The sequence below is a fragment of the Nannospalax galili genome, unplaced genomic scaffold, assembly GCF_000622305.1.
Source record: "Nannospalax galili isolate Female #2095 unplaced genomic scaffold, S.galili_v1.0 scaffold218, whole genome shotgun sequence".
In the NCBI taxonomy this organism is placed as follows: Eukaryota; Metazoa; Chordata; class Mammalia; order Rodentia; family Spalacidae; genus Nannospalax; species Nannospalax galili.
The window spans coordinates 3,375,998-3,401,807 of NW_008343207.1; the positions used below are offsets into that span (position 1 = coordinate 3,375,998).

At 45.6% G+C, this 25,810-nt stretch overlaps 1 protein-coding gene across 3 annotated transcripts in view; it reads right to left on the bottom strand.

The window, feature by feature from the left end:
• Tmem120b (transmembrane protein 120B) overlaps window positions 1-25,810 on the bottom strand; it is a 41,615-nt gene that overhangs the window by 12,908 nt on the left and 2,897 nt on the right. For all 3 annotated transcript variants that reach the window (XM_029566576.1, XM_008839344.2, XM_017799706.2), the window contains exons 2-6: window positions 8,529-8,647; window positions 7,283-7,399; window positions 4,229-4,288; window positions 3,507-3,602; window positions 1,465-1,554 (exon numbers count right to left, since the gene is read on the bottom strand). In XM_029566576.1, the coding sequence (XP_029422436.1) occupies window positions 1,465-1,554; window positions 3,507-3,602; window positions 4,229-4,288; window positions 7,283-7,399; window positions 8,529-8,647 (482 nt within the window). The remainder of the gene's footprint in view (window positions 1-1,464; window positions 1,555-3,506; window positions 3,603-4,228; window positions 4,289-7,282; window positions 7,400-8,528; window positions 8,648-25,810) is intronic.

Below are 25,810 nucleotides of genomic sequence, written 5' to 3' on the forward strand. Positions count from 1 at the left end.
GTATGAGTGTTATGCCTGCATGTAAGTAAGTGCACCCATGTCGTGCAATGCCCACAGAGGACAGAAGAGGCTGTCGGATCCCCTGGAACTGGAGTTACAAACAGTTGTTAGCTGTCATGTGGGTGCTGGAACCCAGGTCTTCTGCAAGAATAGTCAGTGTTCTTAACCACTGAGTCATCTCTCCAGCCCCCACCCTCACCCCCAGCCATAGATCTTAATTGGGTTCCAAGGCTCTGCTCAGAGGCAGGCAAAGCATAAGGGAGATAAACAGAAAACAGTGGGTCTTTTTGAAGTCAGAACCCTTTAGAGACAGGAACCACAGGGAACCACCATTGTGCCTGGATTCATTCACTGACAATGAAGCAGAGTCAGTCCCCCAGGGGACACTAAAACAGCCTAAAGAGGGGACACAGGCCTACCCAGCATCCCAGAGCAGCTCATAGATAACTGGAATCCTCACTCTTGGCACAGGACAGGTTTGCCACAAGACCTTAGGTCCACTCTCCTCCCCACATCCACTCCTGTCACCAAAATCTATTCATCCTCCCAGTAACAATGCTCCTCTGGGGACCCATTCCCCGCCAGACACTCCCTTCTATGTTGCAGATGGATCTAAGGGAGGGCAATCACAGCTTTACATTCTGTTGACAATGACTGGTTGACTCTGGAAGAAAGGAATGTGCCCTGTTTACTAGAGTGATGACAAGAGCCTGGGGCTGTTGGGAGCCCCCTCCCTGGTGCCCAAGAATAAAGATAGCACAGGGGTAAGAGATGGAGAATCTGAATCATAAAAACAGTGCCTGAGCCCTGGATTAATCCTTACCTAAAGTCAGGCCCAACGAACTTGTTCTTTTTTTTTTTTTTAATGTATTTATTAACTTTTTTTTTTTTTTTTGGTCTTTTTGAGAAGGTCTCTCTGTAGCCCCAGCTAGCCTGGAACTCGCTATGTATACCAGGCTGGCCTTGAACTCACAGAGATCCACCTGCCTCTGGTGGGATTAAAGGCATGCGCCACCACACCCAGCTATTTATTTTTATGTATATGTGTGTGTGCCTATTTATGTGCCAAGTTTATGTGTACCACATGCATGCAGGTGCCCACAGAAGTCAGATGAGGTGGTAGGATCTCCTGGAAACAGTTACAGGTGACTGTAAGCTGCCATGTGAGTGCTTGGAACCAGACCTGGGTCCACTACAGTGAGTACTCTTAACCACTGAGCCATCTCTCTCCAGCCCATTCTTTTTAGACTATAGATTTCCAATTACATGAAATTGGTTTGACTTAAGAGTTTCTGTTACTTGTCAGCAAGCAATTAACCACAAATAGGTGATACTGCACCAACAGCATCAGACATGGTCTCCCCCTCCCTGAGTGTCAGCCCTCACCTGTGACTCCCTTCTACAACACACTTCCCTTTGGCTCCCCATATTGGCCCTGCCCCTGCAAGCTTAGCCCCTAGTTACCTTGAGCCGTTGCTGATGAGAATGCTCTCCCGAATGGTCAGGGTGCAGTAATACCACACCAGCAGAAAGTTGAAGACTTCATCCGTCACCCTGGTGGTAAGAAACAGCCCCCATGGAGAGGGACCGCGTGAGATCCATCTTCACCCTGACCTCCCGGCCAGCCAGGAACAGAGCTGGCCAGGGTAGACCTTGGGTACCTCCTCTTCCCTACACCGAGACTCTGCATCCTCTCTACCTGGTTGCACCTGTACTCTGAGCTCTGGCAGAGGCTCTTCTCCCCTGCCCACCCAGCCAGGCAGGAACTGGAGTAAAACAACTTTAAGCCACAGAACACCAAGGATCGAATGACCACCAGAATTGAGAAGAGTCATGGAACAGCTACCTTAGGACCTCATCAAGTTAGCATGGTTCTGGCAATACCTAGGTCTCTCACTTCTGACCTCCAGGGTTGACAGACTGTGTTTCTGTTGTGCTAAGGCCACCAGTTGATGAGACTTTGCTAGAGAAACCTTAGGAGACTGACACATGAGAGGAGGGGAAAAATGGGAATGTTCAAGCTCTGGAAAAAGTTAAAGGCTGACTTAGAACTTGACAACACTCCATAGGTTGTCCTGGGAGGCACCCAGAGGCCCCAGATAAGGGAGACTGTACAGCAAGAACTTTTCTCTCCCTTTCAGAGGGGCAGATAAGCAGGCCTAACTGGTGTGTGTATACCCTCAGGGGCACAGGTCAGGCACTGGCAGCAAGCAGACCCAGGCCCAGGACCTGAAAAGGCTTTTGGGGACATTCAAGTAGTCAGGCTAGCAACTGAACTCACAGCAGAGTGACTGCCAGGAAATAAACTCTTGATACTTGGGTCAAATGCCTAAGCCATGCTTGGCTGCCTCCCCTCAGGCAGCAAACCCAGGCAGAGGAAAGAGAGGACCAGATCCTCTAGGCAGTAGGGCTCCTGTCTCCCTCCTCAGCTCAGTTTGGCCTATTCTGCCTCTCTGCCTGTCAGTAGTGGCCAGGTGCTGGGCTGAGTACTACCACACACAGTGTGAGCTCACTGATTGGCTATAACCCTATGAAGTGTGACCTGACTATTGAGGAGACTGAGGACCTCACTGTGAACCTGCCTGGAGAAACAGCCATTTAGTCTCAAAGGCAAGATTCAAACTCAGGGGGCCTAGGCTGGCTCTTTTTCTTCATCTATCTGTGCATCCATGCATCCATCTATGTACTTCTATCATTATTTTTTTGTTTTAGCTTTTTTTCCCCCCTGAGATAGGGTCTCTTATAGGCAAGGATGATCTTGAACTTCTGATCCCCTTGCCTCCACCTTCTGAGTGTTGGGACTTCAGGTCTGCACCAACGCACCTGGTTTATGTGGTGCTGGGGCTAGAACTCAGGGCTTCCCTGAACAGCAGATGAATACAACCGAGGTATATCCCCAGCCTTATTTGTTTATTTTTTAATTTATTTTGTAATTGAGATATAATTCACATACCATAAACCTATCCTTTTGAAGTATGTAATTCAATGAGTTTTGTTTTATTCATAGAATTATACCATTAACAGATTCCAGAGCATTCCATCATTCTTAAAAAGATACTCTGTGATCTGTAAACTATCATTCCCCACTCCTGCTTCCCAAGGCAAGCACTGATCCCATGTCTCTGGACCTGTCCCTTCTGGACATTGCATGTCAATGGGTACATATGAAATCTGCCTGTTTCTTTCGCTTAGTATGCTATCAAAGCTCATCTATCTATAACACATGTCGATACTTCACTCTGTCTTATGGCTGAGTCACATTTAAGCACATACATGATCTACACTGGGTTTGATTAACTACTACACCCTGAGGCCCTTCATGCAGCTATTTAGTAAAACTTTGCTAGATGGACACAGGATGGGCAGGAATACCACTTCCTCAGAACTGTCCTTTCCCACCCTATACAAGCATACCACAGGCTGGAAAAATAGGAAAGACTCTGCCTCTGTGAGGACCCCTCCTTATGCCCCTGTGCCCATACACACATACCGCCATGGCCCACTACCTGTAGTGAAGGACAAATCGACATGCCACAGCGCCCAGAAGCAGGATTATGGTTAGGTAGAGCTTGAACTTCTCATACTCGTCCTTGTAGGCAAACCTGCCATGAAGACATCCCAGGAAAGGTGTCTTATTGCTACCATTCCACACTGCCCGATCTGGGATCAGGACCTTCAGCCCCAACCAGCCCCTAGACCTACACCAGTCCCTGCACATCCTACTAAAGGGGAGTCTGGCCTTGAATTAGTGCCAGTAAGGGAAAGAGGACCAACTATGAAAGATCCCTGTTCCCAGGCTCCTGTAGGAGGGCTTTGGGCCTATGCTGGGGATGGACAAGGTCAGAAAAAAAGACTCTTCCCTCACCCAAAGACTACAGCAGAAATAGCAAGGGCCAATGTCACTAGAAAATGTCACTAGATTGGGTTGGACAGCACTCTCTGTTCCCCATGAGAAACGCTGATAAGGTATAGGATGGAGTACACATCATTCTTATAGGAAATGGGAAGGTCCTAGTCACTAACATAGTGACTCTTCAAAAGGAAGAAAGGAGAGCCCTTCAGAGGGCTAAATCACCATGGAGGGCAGGGTTAGAAAGCCAAATGCTAGCGCCTCAACTGCTAACACACTTTGATTTATTCTAAAACCCTAGCTTGGATCCACCTTCCTGAGTGAAAAGAACAAGAAGCCCGGGTTCCTTTGAATCAGTGTGCATCTGAGTATACTCACTTGGCCTGATTGCTGAGGAGGGTCACATTCACATTGCCAAGAACCAGATTCAAGTAGAGCCTGGAAGGAAAGACCTATGAGGACACATCTGCCACTACTCACACTTAGAAACAGAACGCTAAGCTGGCATCAAATGGGTCCCACACAGACTAAGAAGAAAGATTAACTAGGAAGTGTGGCACCTATATACATGGTAGTATGACCAGCCATCTCCCCATCAAAGTTGCTTACAGACTATACTTCCCAGCCTCCCTTGTGTCAGATGTGAGCATGGGGCTAACTTAGAGCCACAGAGCCAAACACATAGATCCAACATCTAGCCTGATTTTAAAAGGATTCTAGGCCAGCGAGATGGCTCTGTGGGTAAAGGCACCTACAGCCAAGCCTGATGACCTGAGCTCCATCCCTGGAGCCAACTCCTACAAGTTGTCCTCTGACCTCTACATGCATGCTGTGGTACATGCACACCCAAACATATACACACATACACACACAAAGAACTAAATGTAGGAATGTAAGCGTTCATTTCTACTGACTATACATGCAAGAGTGGCATTTCTGGGTCACAGAGCATATATGTGTTTAGCTATTAGAAGAAATGGCAGATTTTTTATTTTTATTTTTTATTTTTTGGTAAAAAGGGATTTGGCTCTCTCCCTTTCTTCCCTCCCTGAGAATGTGAAAGTAGGAGCCATCTTTGTCCATGGGGACGAAAAAAACACCAAGGGGCAGAACAGTCATCTCGGCTCAATCAAAGCAGTGCATCCTCCTGACTGGGTTAAGAACTGTCATGTGACACAATCTAACCAAATGAGAATCAGTCCTGGTATTTTAAATCCACTCCCCAATCACTGAGGAACCAGATTTTCTCTACTAGAACTGCAAGCCAGGTAGGATGTCCAAGGTTAGCATTGCCTGGGGACAGTTCATAAGAAAGCCTGCCTATGAATGAAATGTATAAATGTATACATTAGAAAAGACAGTAAAAAGAAAATCCAGGCATGGTGGTGCATGAGATTAATCCCAGCACGGGGCGGCGGGGGGGGGGGGGGGGGTCAACGACAGTGAATGGATTATAAAGATGTGATACATAGCCAGCTATGGTGGTGCACACCTTTAATCTCAGTATTTAGGAGGCAGAAACAGGTGGATCTCTGTGAGGCCAGCCTGGTCTACACAGTGAGTTCCAGGCTAGCTGGGGCTATAGCGAGACCCTGTCTCAAAAAACAAAAAACAAGCAAACAAAAAGAATATTAAATGAGAAAAAGGATCCTAACAGGATCATCTAAGTAACAGCATCCAGCCAGACCTGAAGTTGTACAAGTACTTTTTACTTACATGAACTAATAAATTCCTCATTTTTTCTTAAGCAACTTTTGAGTTGTCTGGACTGTGTGACACAGGTTCCTGACTGATATGAAAAGCACAAAGGGTTAGGGAGAGAAAGTCTGGGGAGGTTAAGTTTGAGTAACATAGTAAAAGAGGGTCATGAACTGGGCATGGTGCTACAGCACTCAGGAGACAGAGGCAGGTAGATCACTGTGAGTTTTATGCCAACCTGTTCTACATACCAAGTTCTAGGCTAACCAGTGCTATACAGTGAGAACAGGTCTTAAAAAAAGAAGAGGAGGAAGAAGAGGAGGAGGAAAGGGAGGTAGAAGAAGAAGAGGAGGAGGGGGAGGAAGAGGAGGGTCATGAATGGTGGGCTGCTGTGTTATTCTGTAGAAGATGACAGCCAACTAACTACCTTGGGGAGTTTCTAACCCAAATACAGCAAAATAGGAGAAAGGAGGGATGGGTTACAAGGTCACAGGCTTCCACATGGATACCCACCCCACTACAGGCTTAAAAGAACAGTCTCGAAAATAGAAAGCAAAAAAGGGCTAGAGTATACCACACACCTACAATCCTAGCATTCAGGAGGCAGAGGCAGGAGGACTGCCCTAAGTTCAAGGTCAGCCTGGTCTACATAATGATAGTTTCAGGCCAGTCAAGGATAGATAGTAAGACCCCATCTCAAAAGATTTAAGAAAAAAGAAATCTGGGCATGGTGATGCACCCCTTTTATCTCAGCACTTGGGAGGCACAGGAAGATGGATCTCTGTGAGATCAAGGCCAGGCTAGGCTATATAGCTAGTTCTAGGCTGAGGCTACAGGGAGACCCTGTCTCAAAAAAAACAAAAACAAAACAAAAAAAAAAAGGGGGCTGGAGAGATAGCTCAGTGGTTAAGAGCACTGGCCACTCTTGCAGAGGACCCAGGTTCAATTCCCAGCATCTACATAGCAGCTAACAACCAACCATGACTCCAGTTCCAGGGAATCTGATGCCTTCTTCTGACCTCCAAGGGCACTGCATGACACAGGTGCACTTATATACACATTAAAAAAAAAAAAAAAAAAAAAAAAAAAAAAAACAAAAAAAAAACAGCAATAAAAACAAAAGATTAAAAAAAGAAGAAGGTCGGGTGTGGTAGCGCACACCTTTAATCCCAGCACTCAAGAGGCAGAGGCAGGTGGATCTCCAAGTTCAAGGCCAGCCTGGTCTATATAGTGAGTTCCAGGACAGCTGGGGCTACAGGGAGACCCTGTCTCAAAAAGACCAAAAAAAAAAAAAAAAGAAGAAGAAGAAAAGGAAGGCTGGAGATGTAGCTCAGTGCTAGAGCACTCACCTAGCATGCAAGTGAGGCCCTGGTTTCAATCCCTAGTATCATAAAGAAGAAAAAAATGGGGACACTTCAATTTGATACAACACGTTGTTGAGGATAAAATGACTTGTCACAGCACGTCCAATACAATGCAAGGCATGCAATAAGCATTCAATACATGCTGGTTCTCTTGAAAACACCTTCCCTCCTACCCCAGCTGGCACACACAGGCAGCAGCTGGAACTCATCACAAGAGTGGCTCCAGGGATGTCACTACCAGCCACAGGGGCTGACATTCCTCCTGGGCTGAGAGGAACAGGTAGGCCCAGTTCCCCCGCTTTCCTCCCAACTTCACCCCCTAGCAGGAAGGGGTAGCCCCAAGCAGGAATAGGTGGGCTCCTGTCCCTACCCGTTCTTCTTGGGCAAGTAGGCCTCCATGTCAAAGAAGACATTCTGCCGCTCCTTAATGTTGGCATCTATCTGCTGGATAAGCCCTGCCTCCTCTTGAGTGGCATGACGCTTAAACCTGTGATGGGAATATGGCAAATAAACGTTGTGGCTCCAATGAAGAAAGAGTCTAGAAGCCCTCGGCATCCACCCCATCAATGACCAATGCCTCACAAAACCTCAGTTCTCCACCTGTACATTCTGAGTGTGATCTGGCCCCCTGTAGCCTTGGCAATGTCCTTGAAATTCTGCCTCACTTTCCATACCAGATAAATAAGAATAACATCAAAGTACCTCACAAACAATGGCCATGTTAAGGATGACATGGGTAGATGGACAGTGTCTGGAATGACACTAAGCACAGAGTAGCCAATGGACACTGGGTGGCTAAGCTCATTTTCTTCCATTGTAACAGAAAAACTGGAAGATTACTAACAGAGAGGATTAGCAGCCAGTCAATCAAGGTCTGCTTGTTGCCCTTTGGAGAGATGCAACTTTGAAAACTAGAAAACCAAGTTGGAGCTGGGTGTGGTGGCACATACCTGTAAACCCAGCACTCAGGAGGTAGAGGCACTTAGGAGGGGGAGGGAAAACAATTAAGAGTTCAGGTCATCTTCAGCTATATAGCCAGTTTGAGGCCAGCCTGGACTATATGAAACCGAGTCTTAAAAAGAAAACAAAAATGTCAAAATGGGAGACATAAAACCCTGGAATGGGAGGGTTCCTCAGTCTAGAACCCTAACTCATGTGTCAGCCTTTCTAAGCTGGGGCTTCTTAAGTGGGGACCCTGAGCAATATCTACAGATATTCCGGCTGTCACAAGGGTGCAGAGTTCTACTGGCCTCTCCTGGGGTGCTGCTGTATGTCCCACAATGTCCAGGAACAGTCTCCATGGCAGAGGATCATCAGGGCTGAAGCTGAAAACTCTAGACTTCCCCAGTCAGGAAGGAAGACTGAAGGATCTAAACTCAGCACTGTGGGTGGCCAGTTCCATCACCAAGAAGAGAACAGTCACCCTGAAAGCAAAGCTAATCTAGATGAAGGTAGAATTTTGAGGGAAAAACATTCCCACAAACACTCTTTGACCCTGGATCCAGTGATGCCTGACGTTAACCCTGGTTTTTTCCATTAAAATGTCAACTTTTTCTTAAGCCAGCTGAGTGAGACCTGGGCTACTTGAGACCCTGGAGGAAGCCTTTAAGTGTTACCTCTGGAGTGTGAGCTTCAAGTCCTTGAGGCGCCTCTTCTGCTTGTCAATGGAACTGCTGCACAGAGTCTGCAACGCCGTCACCTCCTCCAGCTTCTGCTTGTAAATCCTGTGCGACTCCTGAAAGGCAAAGCAGCAAGGTGGGAGGAAGAACATGGATAGGTCATTTTCATAGGTCAAGAGACATGACTAGAGGTCTCAGGTGACAGCTAGAATGGAACCATTCTCAAGGATGTGGCTCTGAAAATTAGGACTTTTTAAATGCACTGTGGAAGGCAGCATGACACAGGACTTGTGTAATTAAGTACCTGCTGCTTTTTCCTGTCTAGGTCTCGTTCTTTCTGATGGTAACAACCAAACATGGCATTGGAGGTGTGGTGGGGCTATTCTTAGGATTGGGCCAGTGCCTCAGGCTTGCTAGGCACATGCTCTATCACTGAAGTACACCCACACCCTCAGCCCCCTTGTTAATTTTGTTGTTGGTGGTGGTCTTTTTTTTTTTTGTCTTTTTTTGAGACAGGGTCTCCCTGTAGCCCCAGCTGTCCTGGATTCACCATGGAGACCAGGCTGGCCTCGAACTCACAGAGATCTGCCTGCCTCTGCCTCCCCAGTGCTGGGATTAAAGGCGTGAGCCACCACGCCCGGCTGTTGTTGGTCTTTTTGAGACAGGGTCTCCCTGTAACCACAGCTGGCCTGGAACTCATTATGGAGACCAGGCTGGCCTTGATCGCACAGAGATCCACCTGCCTCTGCCTCCCAAGTGCTAGGATTAAAAATGTATGCCACCATGCCCAGCCAATTCTTTGTTTTTGAAACAGGGTCTCCTGTATCCCAGGATGGCCTGGAACTCACTATGGAGCCAAGGATGACCCTGAACTTCTGATCTACCTGCTTCCATTTCTATTACAGCCATGTACTACCATACCTGGTTTATGCAGTGCTGGGGACTGACCCCAGGGCTTTGCACATGCTAGGCAAGCACTGTACCAACTGAGCAACATCCTCAGCTCACCCCTTGGTCGACTAAAATTTTGGTTTGGAATAGCCGAAGGTGACCACTTCCTGGATGATCATGTGACCCAGTGCTGACACTGAACTGGTTGAGAGGTGAACACACAGCTCCTGCCAGCTCAGTGACAGCCAGTCCTGGGACTTTGGCTGGAAGGGCTGGATGAGAGATATTTTTCCCCATGGGCATGCTCATTAGGTAGAAGTCAGATTTGGGTCTAAGTGGTGAGAACCTTCCTAAAAATGAAGCCAAACAGGAAAACAGAATCCAGAGATGGTAAGTGTTCTAGTTTGCTTCTCCATTGATGTGACAAAACACTGAACAATACCAACTTAGTAAGGAAAGGGTTTATTTTGTCTTACATCTCCTGAGTCACAGTTCATCAGAGAGCCCAAGGCAGGAACTCAGGGCAGGAACCTGGAGGCAGGAGCTGAAGCACAGGCCATGGAGAAACACTGCTTACTGGCTTGCTCCCTTGGCTCCTGCTCAACCTGCTTTTTCTTTTTTGGAAAATCCTAACAAGTTTATTGGGCTTGCTAACAGAGCAGAGCATAGGGTGGCGGGATTATTTACAGAAGAGTGGGTGTGCCCCCCCCAATTTATGGATACACTGGAAAGTTCATACTCAACCTTTTTTTTTAATACTTATTATTTTTATTTAATGTGTATGAGTATATTGCCTGCATGTATGTGAGTGCACCCATGTCGTGCAATGCCAAGGAGGTCAGAAGAGGGCTTCAGATTCCCCTGGAAATGGAGCTAAGGATGGTTCGTAGCAGCCATGTGGGTGCTGGGAATTGAACCCGGGTCCTCTGCAAGAGCAGTCAGTGCTCTCAACCACTGAGCCATCTCTCCAGCCCCTCAACCTGCTTTTTTTCAGGGGGTCTTTTTTTTTGAGACAGGGTCTCCCTGTAGCCCCAGCTAACCTGGAACTTGCTATGTAGACCAGGCTGGCCTTGAACTCACAGAAATTCGCCTGCCTCTGCCTCCCAAGTGCTGGGATTAAAGGCGTGCGCCACCACGCCCAGCTCAACCTGCTTTCTTATACCACATAGGCCCACCTGCCCATGGGTGGCATCACCCACAGTGGGCTCAGCCCTCCCACATCACTCAATAATCAAAAAGATGCCCCCACAGACATGGCCACAGGCCAATCCAATGGAGGCAATTCACCAACTGAGGCGCCCTCTACCCTGGTGTGTCAAGTTGACAACTAAAGCTATCCAGTACAGTAAGAGACAAAATTTGCATGGCACAGTCAATGGCTAGGATATGGTTTGTTTCCCAAAGATGCACATATCAGCTCCTTAATGGAATGGCATTGAGAGGTACTGAGATCTTTAAGAGGTAGAACCAAGTAAGAGGTAACTAGGTCAAAGGACCACCACTGGAAAGGACTAGTGCCCATCTTACAGGAGTGGATTAGGTCACATGGAACTAGATCAGTAGTCACAAGAGCAGACTGTTATAAGCAACTCTGGTGATCCACTCACCAATTCCACACATGGTCCAGCCACATGTTATCTACCACATGATGGCACAGCATGACCCTTGCCAGATGTGACCACGTTAGCTCCAAAACTGGAAGCTTAAGTAGAGGACTTTTTTTCCTTATAAAAGTACCCAGTCTCAACTATTTTATGATAACATCTGTCTCCTCCTTTCCCTAGACACCATCACTCAATAAACTTGACATTATATTCTTGGAAATAACTATTATGAGTCACAACAAGAGACTTAATCCCAATGCTAGAAGAATTGAACACATTAAGTTCTTGAATTGCTGCCACAGCATCCTCCCAATAAATAATGTCTGTGGAGGTGAGGGCAGTAACCAACACAGAGGATATGGAACATGGGTCATAGATTAATTAATTTTTTTCTTTTCTTTCTTATCTTTTTTTTTTTTTTTTTTTTTTTTTTTTCTTTTTTTTTTTTTTTTTTGGTCTTTTTGAAACAGGGTTTCCCTGTAGCCCCAGCTGGCCTGGAACTCACTATGTAGATCAGGCTGGCCTTGAACTCATAGAGATCCGCCTGCCTCTGCCTCCCAAGCCTTTTTTTCTCTTTAAGACAGGGTCTCCCTATGTACCCTGGGCTAGCCTAAAACTCACTATGCAGACCAGGCTGGCCTTAAACTCACAGAGATCTACCTGTCTCAGTCTTTTGAGTGCTGAGATGAAAGCTACCACATCTGGCTTAAATAGCCATTTCTTAGCTGGCATAGAAACGTGTTTAGCAGAGGGAGAAAAGAGGGGACAGTGAGAACAGAAACTAAACTTTCATGCCCACCAAGCAGAAAATTGGGAAGTGAAGGTAAAGAAATAGAAAATAGAGGCTGGAGAGATGGCTTAGAGGTTAAGAGCACTGGCTGCTCTTGCAGAGGACCCAGGCTCCTAACAACTGTCTGTAACTCCAGTTCCAGAGAAATCCAACACTAGTGCACTTATACACATGCAGACAATACACTCATACACTAAAATAGAAATAATAAAATATTTAAAAGAAATACTAAACACTTGCCGGGAGTGGTGGTACAGGCCTTTAGTCCCAGGATTTGGGAGGCAGAGGCAGGTGGATCTCTGTGAGTTCAAGGCCAGCCTGGTCTTACATAGTTCCAGGCCAGCTGGGGGCTACAGGGAGATCCTGTCTCAAAAAAAGACCAAAAAAAAAAAAAAGAATAGGAAACACTTGGGAGTGACACCCAACAAGGTGTGCACCAGTCACCACAGCTAGAAAGAATCAACCTGCTTCTCTTCTTCCTGAGCCTTCCAGAGAGGAAAATCATGTTTTCCTAACATGCTTATCAAGCTTGCAGAATTAGAAGAACAAGATGAAGGACTTCTCTATCCCCATCCCCCAGGCTGCATGAAAGCTCACACCCACTTATCTCCTCTGTGGTGTCTTTGGTTATCAGGTATCAGTAACCCACAGGCAAGACCTGGCATTTAATTTTGTAGAGGCAGTAATGGGCTTTGCAGGGTTGAAAATAATAAAACTTAAAAAAAAATTTCATGCTCTATGAACATCACATGCCACTGGAACTGCAGTATCCACATCTATAGCTTTACTGGCACTCCACCACATTCATTGCTTCCACAGGGCCTGTGGCTGCTTTGGCTCTGCAATAGCAGAGTAAAGTAGTTATGACAGAGACCACATAGCCTCCAAAGCTAAAAATCTTCACTATTTGGCCCTGGCCCCCAAAAGTTTGCCGACCCCCGGACTAAACCCATTAGGGAGTCAGCTATAGTGCACGTGCTTCTCTGTTGTGTTCAATATTCACCAGCTAAGAGTAGTAATTTAACCTCAATACAATACGATGCTCTCCTCTCAGACACCACCACCAATTCACATTTTGCCAGCTGTCTCTTTAAATTTTTTTAGTTACATTTATTTATTTTATTTATTGTGGGTGTGTATACATGTGTGTGCACCCTTACCACAGTGAATATGTGGAGGTCAGAGATAAATTTGCGGGAATCGGTTCTCTCTTTCTACAATGTGGGTCCTGAGTATCGAACTCAGGTCATCAGGCTTGGTGGCAAGCATCTTTCCTTGCTGAGCCACCTTGGCCCGAACTGTCTCCATGGCATTTGTCTTCAAATCTTGGATTCCATTCAATTTCTTACTGCATATACGTACATGTATTTCTGTCTCTTTAATATAGGACAGGACCTCAACCTTCATCTTTCATGAACTGACATCTTTGGAGCCTGGTCCCATTGTTTGGAGAATGTCCCTCAATTTGGATTCACTTGGTATTTCCTTAAGATTTGATTCTGTTCCTGTAGTGGGGCTGAAATAACACTCAAGTGATGATGTATACTCAAGTGTCCTGTCAGGAGGAACACAGTGTTCATGGTATCAGCCTGCATGGTAAAGGAGTCCCCCTGCAACTCCACTGTACAGTGACCAACTCTTGTTATTTGTAATTAATATATTATCTCAGGGCTGAGGGTGTAGTGCAGTGAGTGGTAGAGCACCTGCCTAGCACATGTGAAGTTCTGAGTTCAGTCCCCAACAATAGAAGCGAATAAATAAAATAACTGGATGAAGAGAGGCCATGTGTGAATCAGTTTTTATCCTTCAGTGCCGGACAGCCCTCTATGTTCAACAAGTATCTGCTGGTAACAAAGGAACCCTTCCTTCCAAGACACATCACAGGAAGGGCAGGGGCCAAGGCACCACTCCAGAAGGTGGGGGGGGCGGTGCACGAGAGGCTCCAGGAAGATAAAGGGCTGCACAGCCTCTTGGCACTCTTTGGTGTTAGGTTCTATCTTGGAGAGATAAGACAGAGGCCAAAGAATTAGCTGCCAGATGTTCACCAGGCCCTCTTCAGTGTAATTAATATTTAATTTCACAAGTCAAACATGAAGACATTATCCTTGTTAAAAATTAAAAAAAACACATTGCTGGGAGTGGTGGCGCACGCCTGTAGTCCCAGCACTTGGGAGGCAGAGGCAGGCAGATCTCTGTGAGTTCAAGGCCAGCCTGGTCTACATAGTGAGTTCCAGGCCAGCTGGGGCTACAGGGAGACCCTGTCTCAAAAAGACAAAAAAAAAAAAAAAAAATTAAAACACATTGCCGGGCGTGGCGCACGCCTTTAATCCCAGCACTCGGGAAGCAGAGGTAGGCAGATCTCTGTGAGTTCAAGGCCAGCCTGGTCTACATAGTGAGTTCCAGGACAGCTCCCTGTAGCCCCAGCTGTCCTGGAACTTGCTTTGTAGACCACATTGGCTTTGAACTCACAGAAAGCCATGTGCCTCTGCCTCCCAGCTTTGTTTTTTAAAATATTTTATTATTTTTATGTGTATGAGTGTACTGCCTGCATATGTATAAATGCACCCATTTTGTGCAATGCCCTCTCGGAGGTCAGAAGAGGATGTAGGATCCCCTGGAACTGGAGTTATGGATAGTGGCTAGCTGCCATGTGAGTTCTAGGAACCGGACCCAGGTCATCTCCAAGAACATCCAATACTCTTAACCACTGAGTCATTCACACTGTTGTGCAAACCTTTCCAAGCCTCAGCTCCTGAACTCTTCATTCTGCGAAACTGTAGCCTGTCATACAGTGACTCAAGTCCCCCACCCCCCAGCCCCTGACAACCACTATTTTGTTGTCTGCCCTTAACTCTAATTACTCTAGGTTTTGAACACCCTATGAGGCTGAGGGCAACCTTGAATTTCTGACCCTTTCGCCTCCTCCTCTCCGGAGCTGAGATTATAGTTGTGCACATCATACCCAATTTATGCAGAGATCAAACCATGGGCTTTGTGCACTGGAGGCAAGCACTCTACCAACTGAACAACATCTGCAGCCCCACAGCTATCCACCGATGTAGTGTTCATGCACTTGTAGCAGGTGAAGAGGGTACCATTCCTGTCTTCCTTTAGCAAATGAGGGTGTCTCCATCACACTTCCTTAGACTATGCTGTGAGCTGCTTCTCCCAGGAGCCAAGAGAAAACAAACAAGACCATCTGCACTCGTTATTTTTGTGTCACTGCAAACAAAATACTCAAAAGAAACAACTTAAGGGAGGAAGAGCTTATTTTTAACCCAAAGGAGTCCATTTACCATGGCAGGGAGGGCATGGTGGAGTTTGTAACAGCAGAAAGACTTCTCTCGTCACTGAGGATCAGGGAGCAGAGGGAGCTAGACAGAAATCAAGGGTAGATAGAACCTTTGAAAGCCCACCCCTAGGGGACCTACTCTCTACTAGCCAACCCCAGCTCCTAAAGGCTCCACAGCCTTCAAAACAGTACAAGAGCTGGAGAGATGCTCAGAGGTTGAGCACTTGCTGCTCTTGCAGACAACTTGAGTTCTGTTCTCAGCACCCACATCAGGCAGCTCACAAACACTTGTAACTTCAGCTTCAGAGGATCCAACACCCTCTTTCGGCATCCAAAGGTACTGCACCCAGGTACCCATACTCAGATACATACATATATACATAAATAAAAAAAAAATCTTGAGGCTAGAGAGATGGCTCAGTGGTTAAGAACACTAGCTGCTCTTGCAGAGTTCTGAGTTCGATTCCCAGCACCTACATAGCAACTAGCAGCCATCTGTAACTTCAGTTCCAGGGGAATCCAACACCCTCTTCTGACCTCCACAGGTATTACACAACAAGGGTGTACTTAACATATACGCAGGCAAAACACTCATATACGTAAGATTAAAACATATTTTAAAAATTATTTTATTTATTATTTTTATTTTATGTGTATGCATGTATTGCCTGAATGTAGATAAGTTGCACCCGTGTCGTGCAATGCCTGTGAGGACAGAAAAGACTGTCTGATCCCCTGGAACTGGAGTTACATCCCCTGGAACTGGGGTTAAGAACAGTTGTTAGCTGCCATGTGGCTGTTGGGATTCAAACCCAGGTCTTCTGCAAGAACAGTCAGTGTTCTTATCTGCTGAGCTATCTCTCTAGCCTATTACTTCTTTTTAACTATGCATGGAAGCAGGGCATGGTGCCCCACACCCTTTGTCTCAGCACTCATGAGGCAGAGGCAGGCCGATCTCTGTGAGTTCAAGGCCAGGTTGGTCTACAGAGCAAGTTCCAGGCCAGCTGGGGCTACAGAAGAGACCCTGTCTCAAAAAGACCAAATAAAATATAAAATAATAAATGAAATGAAATATGTGGGTGCTGGGATTCGAACCTGGGTCTTCTGCAAGAACAACCAGTGTTCTTAACTGCTGAGACATCTCTCCAGCCCCATATAAATATATTTTTTAACAATCTTTAAAGCATGCTGAGGCTCAAGTGTTCACCTGTGGGGGACACTTCAGATTCAAACCACCACACTATTCATAACTTTCTTCCAAGCATCCTTGGCCTCCTCCCATGGAGCCAGCCGGCCAGATGGAGGCCTTCTGCTGTTTTTGCCAGCTAAACAGGCTTCCTCCTCTGTAGTATCATGGTTTCTTTGGAGACCAGTTTCTCCCTATATTCAGTTCATGAGGTCTGGTTGGGATAGGGTTGGCCCTGCCCCAAGTTCAAGGGCACATGGCCCAAGCCTGGCCAAGGACAACATCAGCCACCACCACCACCCCCAGCTGGCTGATGTAAGGATGGTCATTCAGAACCAACAAGAGTCAGCATGGTGCTTGTAGAACTGCTAAAACAGAGCAGTCCTTGACGGGCATGGTGGTACACACCTTTGATCCCAGTGGATCTCTGTGAGTTGGAGGCCAGCCTGGTCTACACAGTGAGTTCTAGGCCAGCTGGGGCTATAGGGAGACTCTGTCTCAAAAAAGACCAAAAAAAAAAAAAACAACCCACAAAAAACCAGAGCAGTCTTGTTTGCACTAGTTCTAAAGTAGCAAGACAAAAGCTATAGAGCTAGTGGAACTATCTTACCAACGTCTGCGCACCTGGGAACGAACTCAACTGAGGAAAGGTGAAGGCTGAGCCCTCTCCTCAATCCACTTCCTCCTGGAAACATGCCCTTGGCTTCCCAATTTCAAAAGCAAACACATTCCACTTTGTTCTGGGTGGCTTTGCCAGTTGGAGTGTCTTCACTGCAGAGGCACGTGTCAGAATCCAGACTAACAGGATGAAGGACAGAACTTTCCTTCCGGGCAAAGGTAACCAACCACATCAGTTAAGAAGAGAAGCCACAGACCTTGGACAAATGACCAGTCTCTTGCACAGAGCACTGTTATCATAAAGACAAAGTCCATGCCAAAAACAAGGACTTGAAAGTGGTTGAGTGATTCCTTCATCAAGCTAGTGCCTAAGTGGACAGCCAAGCATGCAGACTCCTAAATATCCATACTGTGTAACTTTTCCACCATCCTCAAAACCTAAAGTATTATGTTTAACAACTTCATTAACATTTAAGTTATGCACCATAAAACCACCCATTTTATGTGTGCAGTTCAGTGACTTGTATGCATTTACCAAATTGTATCACCCAGTAAGATTCCTAGGTCTATGAGCTGCTGCCCATCCTCTCCTCTCTCCAGCCCCTGGCCACCACTAATCTCTGTCTTTTCGCTATAGATTTGTCTTTTTCTGAGGCTGGATATGTAGCTCAGTTGGCAGAATGCTTGTTCAGCATACAGGAGGCCCTGACACCACTCCCAGGACTGCATAAACCAGATATGGTGGCAACACCTATGAAATAATCCAGTACTCCAGAAGTAGTGGTAGAAGGATCAGAAGTCCAAGATCATCCTTGGCTACATAGTAAGAGGCCAACCTGGGACATCTGAAACCCTGTCTCAAAATATCTGTCCTGTCCTCTCTCCTTCCCTCTCTCCCTCCCCCTCCCCCATGCTTAAATCTATATTTAAAATCTTTTCTCAATAAGCAATTTTCCTAGAAGAACAAAGACTTGTATTTTTTTCTGGATATTTACTACAATTGTTGTACCATATGTGTTCACTATGTTGAAACATATATGGGTATTTGTGGCAATAAAAGTATGGTACAGGGATTGGTAAGATGACTCATTGGATAGGGGTGGGTAAGGGCGCTTGCCACTAAACCCGATGACCTGAGTTCAATTTCAAGGACCCACATGGTGGAGAGAAAAGAATCCTGAAAGTTGTCCTTTGACCTCTACATGTACATGCTGTGGGGCATATATATATATACACACACACAAATATATATATAAACAGGTATTTTGTTTTGTTTTGTTTTGTTTTGTTTTACTGTGGTGCAATGGTTGTTGGACATTTGGGTTGTTTCCATTAAAAAAAAAAATCACTGGAGTCACACATGGTGGCGTGCGCCTTTAATCCCAGCACTCAAAGGCAGAGGCAGGTGGATCTCTGTGAGCTGGAGGCCAGCCTGATCTACCTAAGAGTTCCAGGCCAGCTGGGGCTATAGGAAGACCCCATCTCAAAACAAAACAAGCAAACATAAAAAATCATTGGGGCTAGAGAGATGGTTCAGGAATTAACAGCACTAGCTGCTCTTATAGAGAACTGAGATCAGTTTCCAGCACCTACATGGCAGCTAACAACCACCCAAAACTCCAGTTCAGGGGATCCGACATCCTCTTACCTTCTTCTGGTCTCTGTGGGCACTGCACAACACAGGTGCACTTACATGTCAGCAAAACCCTCATACATATAAAATAAAAATAAATACATCTTTTTGAATTATTATTACATTTTGTGTGCACATCTATGTTTATGTGTGCAGGCATGTGTGCCACAGGACAATTTGTAGGAGTCAGTTCTCTCCTTCCACCATCTAGGTTCCAGGGATCAAAACCAAGACATCAGGCTCAGTGGCAAGCACCTTTACTGGCTGAACTATCTCACCGGACCTGTTTCCACTTTTGAGACATTGTGAACAACGCTGCCATGCACACTCGGGCATAAGTGTTTGTGCAGACATGAGCTTCCATTGCTTTTGAGGGGATTCATAGGAATGGAATTGTTGGGTTGTATAGTAAATTTCTAGCTTCTATAGGAAATGCTAAATTGCAGGACCCTATTTTTACTTCTAACTTTGGCAGCAAATTGGAACATGGGAGATTTTCACATCAAACTGGGAGTCAGACAGAGTCATTTGCTTCTTAAACCAGCTTATTAAACATGACTGACTCCCACATCAAGTTGCTACTTCTAAAAATAACCCAGAGTGCTGGGGGCACTGAGGCAGCCACAAGGTTGTGGAGGGAAGGATTCCACTTTATAGTCCAGACGCCTGATAGATGGAGCTGGTTGGGAGGGAGCAGATAAGAATCAAATGCTGCCAGTTAAGAATCAAATGCTAAGATGCTTTTTTTTTAAGAGCAAAAATCCAATCATAGAGCACAGCTTGGTTCTGCCGTGATCATCACATGGTCCTAATCACGAAAATGACTGGACTATACTTTCCCTTTATAATCCTTTCCATACAACTGCATTATTTTTCAGTCTACTGCTTATTTTCTTATGAAATATTTCAGGCATAAAAAAGCATAGACACTGTAATTAACACCCAACTTCTCACTCTCCATTTATGAATCACAGTGCATGCCTGGAGTGCTAGCACATTCTCAGATTCCCTGCACTTGGTAGGGGGAGGTAGGAGTTCCCTGTCATCCTTGGCTACATAACAAGTTTGAGGCCAGTCTGGGCTATATGAAACCCTGTCTCAAACAAACAACAATAAAAAGAACTATAAGGTGGGAGCATGGCTCAGTGATTAAGAGCACTTGCTGCTCTTCCAGAGGACCAGAGTTTGATTCCCAGCACCCACATCAGCAGCTTACAACTCCCTGTAACTCCAGTTCCAGGGGCTTCAACATCCTCTCCTAGCCTCCTGTGAGCACCCACACAAACATATGGCATACAGATACACACACATACACATAAATAAAAATATATTTTTTTGAGACAGGGTCTCACTATGTAGCCCCAACTGGCCTGGAACTTGCTATGTAGACCAGGTTGTCCTTGATCTCAGAGATTTGCCTGCCTCTGCCTCCCCAGTGCTGGGATTAAAGGGGTACACTACCACACCCAACCCAAAAATTAAAACTCTTAAAAAACTGGAAAAAAAAAAAAAAAGAGCTACAGGTCCTGGAGATATGGCTTAGCAGTTAAGAGTATGCACTGCTCTTGCAGAGAACCCAAGTTCAGTTCAAAGCACATACATCAGGTGGCTTAACTCTAGTTCTAGAGGATCCAGTGCCCTCTTCTGGCCTCTACATATACAAAACACACACACACACAAAGATAAAGATAAATCTGTAAGAAAAAAAGAACTCCAATGCACAAGAAATTGAAAGGCCCCATATCCTTCCATCCTCCCAAGACAAAGAAGAGACTCACTTTTGCTGGTTGGTTATTTTTGCACCCACCCCAGATCAGTTCTGCTTTTCTCTGACCCTCATGTATCACCCATCCTGGGCTCCCTTGCTCTGTACCCCCACTTACTTTGGATGATGGGAGCCCTGGGCAGAGGATGAGAGGGCAGAGGGAAGAGGGACAGCAGGAGGAAGTGTTGGTTCATCCTGCTTTCTCTCTGCTTTGAAGCATCCTTCAACTATAGTAGTTCCTGATTTCAGCTCCTCTTCCCCTACAATAATCTCAGGCCAAACTCAGATTAACTCCACCTTCCCAGATAACTCTGCACTCCCACTTAAGAGTTCAGACTAGTGAATTACATCTAGGCTCCAGGGGGCTTCCTGCTTAAACCACCCACATATCTGAAAACCTAAAACCACTCCTTTTCATGAATACTTATTTTATTTCTAATCATGTGTATGTGTGTGTCTATGTGTGGGTAAGTGCATGTGAATTAGGGTGTCTGTGAAGGCCAGAGGCATCGGATCTCCCAGGCTAGAGTTACAGGTGGTTGTAAACTGCTTAATGTGGGTGCTGGAAATTGAACTCAGCCCCACACAGTCTTGTTTTGAATGGTTTTAGCTCTATTATAAATGACATATTGTGAGCCAGCAAGATGGCTCAGTATATAAGGGTCTTTATTGCTAAGACTGACAATTTGAGTTTGACCCACAGAACATACATGGTGGAAGGACAGAACGGACTCCCAGAAGTAGATCTCTGACTGCCTTACATGTACCGAGGCACACACATACACAATAAATAAATGTTAAAAAATGAATAAAGAGCGTATTACACAAAATCCTCTTCAATTACCTGCCCAATACTGACACCTTCAGTTCTAGCGTGTCCCTTCTAATCTTGACAATCCACTTCATGATGTTCAGTCGGACAGACATTCGGGTCCCAGCATCTAACTTTGATGAACAACTATAATAAAAATCATGCACAGGGCTACTTCTAGAATGTTTAACTGTGTGGAAGCAGGTATGATAACACATACCTATAATCTCAGTACTCAGGAGGCAAAGGCAGGAGGAGTGTAAGCAAGTCCAAGGCCAGCCTGGTCTACGTGGGAATTCCAGGCAAGCCAGGGCTACATAAAAAGACCCTGAATCAAACAAAAAAAAGAATTTTTTTTTTTTTGAGACAGAGTCTCCCTGTAGACCCAGCTAGCCTGGAACTAGACCAGCCTGGTCTTGAACTCACAGAGCTCCAACTGCCTCTGCCTCTCGAGTGCTGGGATTAAAGGCATGTACCACCATGCCCAGACAAAAGAATAATTTTTTTTTATTTTTTTATGTGTATGCATGTATTGCCTGCATGTAAGTAAGTGCACCCGTGTTGTACAGTGCCCGAGGAGGTCAGAAAAGGGTGTTGGATCCTCTGGAACTGGAGTTACGGACAGTTGTTAGCTGCCATGTGGGTGCTGGGATTTGAACCTGGGTCTTCTGCAAGAACAACCAGTGTTCTTAACCGCTGAGCCATCTCTCCAGCCCCCAAAAGAATAATTTTTAACTGTGTGGACATGTTATAAATCAGGCAAAGCTGGGGTGGGAAGATCACAAGCTAGACATCAATCTTCCCCTCCCCACAAAAAAGCCAGTGGTGGCTCACACTTATAATTCCAGCATTTAGGAGGCTATGGCAATAAGAATGGTGAAAGTCTGAGGTCATCCTGGGCTAGAGTCTCAACACACGCCTATATACAGACAGAGACAGACAGACAGACAGACAGACACACACACACACAAAGCCCACCCAAAAGCAAAATGTAAAATAGATTGCATTTAGTTTCAAAAAAATAGCTGTGCTGATTAGTTTTGTGAACTGTGAGCAGGGATGCCCCTAGCATCTTTTCTTCATTCCTAATTAACATCCTCCATATGTGGAAGACACAAACAAGTGAGTTTCCAAAGGAAGACTCAGAGCTGGGCCACCTCTCCTGTCCTCGGAGACCCTATACTCTGCCCCAGTGGGAAGGTGAGGTTAATGAGTCCAGGTCTCAACACGGCTGTGAAACATCTGGAGATGCCTTCTAACACAAGGCAGTTGTAAGATCCAGAACAGTAAATCAGACCTTGTCAACAAACACATATTGTGGGAATCTGCAGACAGCTCAAGCTCACGGCACCCACAGACAAGCTCTAGCTCCAAACTGTTAGAAGTTGGTGGTAATCCAGTAGTTTGCTACACAGTCAGGGCTGCCACTAAAGCACATGCCGCCTTAGAGCTGTGCCACTTGCATATAGGTAGCTTTCTAAGAAATCACCTTCAAGTAGGCTTTCAGATGCTGACTATCCTTATCAAGGGACCTATCACCATAGAAACAAGACCAAGCACAACAAATTGGCTCCACCTGAAGTGTGTCATTTCTGTACTGGGAAATAGTATGTCATATGCTGAGATGGATTAGTGATGTCTGCTACAGGAGCAGTGAGTAGGAGGGAGGGAGGATAACATAAGGGTTAAGTGATTATATTCTGCAGTCAGACTGGTTGATCAGATCTAAGCCTGTCACTTACTCATATAATTGCTCCTTATCTCAGTATCTTCAGCTGGGGAAAGGGTAAGAGATAAGGTCTGTGCAAATACTCTTGTGCTATTATATCATCAAAGAAAAAGTTAGGGCCAGGCATGGTAGCACAGGCCTGTAATGCCAGCACTAGGGAGGCTGAGACAGGAGGACCACTCTGAGTTTGAAGCCAGCCAGTAAGGGCAACGTAGTGAAATCCTGTCTGGAAAAAAAAAAAAAGTAGTATGATCTAATGTGTACCTGTGAACTGTATCCAAGTTGGTAGGTCAAGCAGTATCTGACATTTCACTGTTTCCCTTGAAAATTTTAATACTCTTGTAGTATTCCTTAAAGAGGGAGGGGTGCCATGGCACCCAGTTTGAGAATCACAGATATAGACAATTTCTACTACATGGTTCCCACCTTAAAAAGATGCTTGTCACCCTTCTTTGTTACCTTGGTTCCCTCCATGGAACCCCCTCCCCACTCATTCCATGTAGTATGGGTGACATTAATCCACTCCCAGGCTCCAGAGGCAGACATGTGAATAAGACCTGGCCAGTCCATGCCAGCAACTGCTTGAGTAAGCTACGATCACATGAACTAAGCTGAGCCAAATTTCCTTCTTCCTTTCCTTCTTCCCTCCCTACCCCCCCTTCCAAGACAAGGTCTCAATAAGCCCTGAATTCATGATCCTCCTGCCTCTGCCTCCTGAAAGCTGAGATTGCATGTGGGTGCCACCAAACCCAGCCTGTCAGTGAGAATGTGTCTGATAAGGAAACTAACAGGTGATAAGGAGAGACATACACAGACATAATCTGAGCTCCTGGATCCAGCCTTGCTTGATGCCATTTCAGCTGCACTTCCCAATTCACAAGCCCATAAACCCCTTTTCTGGCTTAAAACCAGTTGAACAGGGTTTTGTCCCCTGTAACTAAGAGTCCTGATCAATATCCCATTGAAAGTTCCACATGAATGAAAAGAGACTCAGACAGTTCAAATTTTTTCCTGATGTCCAAGGAGATGGTTCAGCAAGTAAAGGTACTTCTTGCCAAGTCTGATTAAAAAAAAAAAAAAAAAAAAAGTCTGGTGGCCTGACTTCAACGCTCAGAACTCACATGGTAGAAAGATAGAACCAACACCCGCATTCTGCAAGTTGTCCTCTGACTTCCACACACGTGCCATGGCACATAAGCGCTCTCTCTCTCCCTCCCTTTCTCTCTCTCTCTCTCTCTCTCTCTCTCTCTCTCTCTCTCACACACACACACACACACACACACACACACACACACAAAAGAAAATTAAAAACACAAAACTTTTCTTCTAGAACTCAGTAAATCTCAAGATGCTTTGGAGCCCTCTGTGTCAGAGACCTAAAAAGCATTTAGAGCAACAGCAGACCTGCTGACTTGATGATTTTTAACTTAACATCTCAGTTTTAGTCTCCTTCTGTATAAAACACAGGGAGCAGGGCCTGGTGAGATGGCTCAGCAGGCAAAAATCATTTGCCACACAAACCTAAGGACCTCAGAAAGAACTCAGGGTGGAGAGAACCAACTCCTAAACATTGTTCTCTGACTTCTTTGCAAACATAGGGATGCACACACACACTCGTATACACACACAAATAATAAACATTAAAAAAGAAAAACAAAGGCGGCTGATGCTTAACAGGATGACCCATGTGTCACATAGTTCCAACTGTGGTGACAGCTGTCATTACTGTCAGTCTTTATGAAGCTCAGAAAGATGGCTTGCTGTAGTCAGACACCAGTGTCAGAGCAAGGACCTGAATGCCTTCCCATCCAGTATTCTTTCTGTTCCACCTGCTTCTAAAGGAAGAAGCTCTGAAGGCACCCCAAGATGAAAGAGCAATCAAAGCCAACAAGAGTGCCTTGCTTGGGTAGTGGTTAAAAGCACAGACTTCAAAACCTACCAGATGGCTCAGAGGGGAAAGGAGCCAGCCACCAAGCCTGCTGACCTGAGTTCTATCCCCAGAACCTACATGGTAGACAGAGAAAACCCACTCCCACAAGCTGCTCTGTGACCTCTACACATGTGCCATAGCACCCACATACACATACAATCCAATGTAAAATATTTTTTTTAATTAAAAAAAGGGGCTGGTTTGAGCCAGGCATGGTGGCACACACCTTTAATCCCAGTACTCAGGAGTGCTGAGCCAGGCGGATCTCTGTGAGTTCAAGGCCAGCCTGGTCTACATGGTGAGTTCCAGGATAGCTGGAGCTATAGGAAGACCCTGTCTCAAAAAGACAAAAAAAAGGGGGGTGGGGGGCCCTGGAGAGATGGCTCAGTGGTTAAAGTATCTATATTCGGTTCCTAATGTTAGGTAACTCACAATGGCCTGCCTGTAGCTCAGCTCCAGGGGATCCAACACTCCTTCTGGATCCCATAGGCACCCGCACTTACACATGTACATACCACATACACATAATTAAAAATTAATAAATATTTGATGTTGGGCATGGTAGCACACGCCATTAATCCCAGCACTCAGGAGGCAGAGGCAGTCAGATCTCTGTGAGTTCAAGGCCAGCCTGGTCTACGTAGTAAGTTCCAGACCAGCTGGGGCTATAGGGAAACCCTGTCTCAAAAAGATCAAAAATAAAATAAAATAAAATAAATAAACAAATAAATATTTGAGAGAGAATGCAGATACTAGTGTTCAACAGCCTGGGTTCAAATCCTGATGTCAGCACTTCTGATCCACGTGACCTCCGATAACTGGCCTAACCCTAGGTTCTATTTCATAGGGTCTTAATGAGAGAACACTTATCTGCTTCCAAGCTAACCTCCCTGTCCTTATTTTTATTTCTGTGGTGCTGGAGCCAGAGGTATGCCCATTTCATTAGTAGCAAAAGCTAAAATCTTTTCACTGATCTTCAAGCCCCTGCAATCCCTGAGGCCAGGCACTGAAAAAAGCTGCTTCCTAGCTG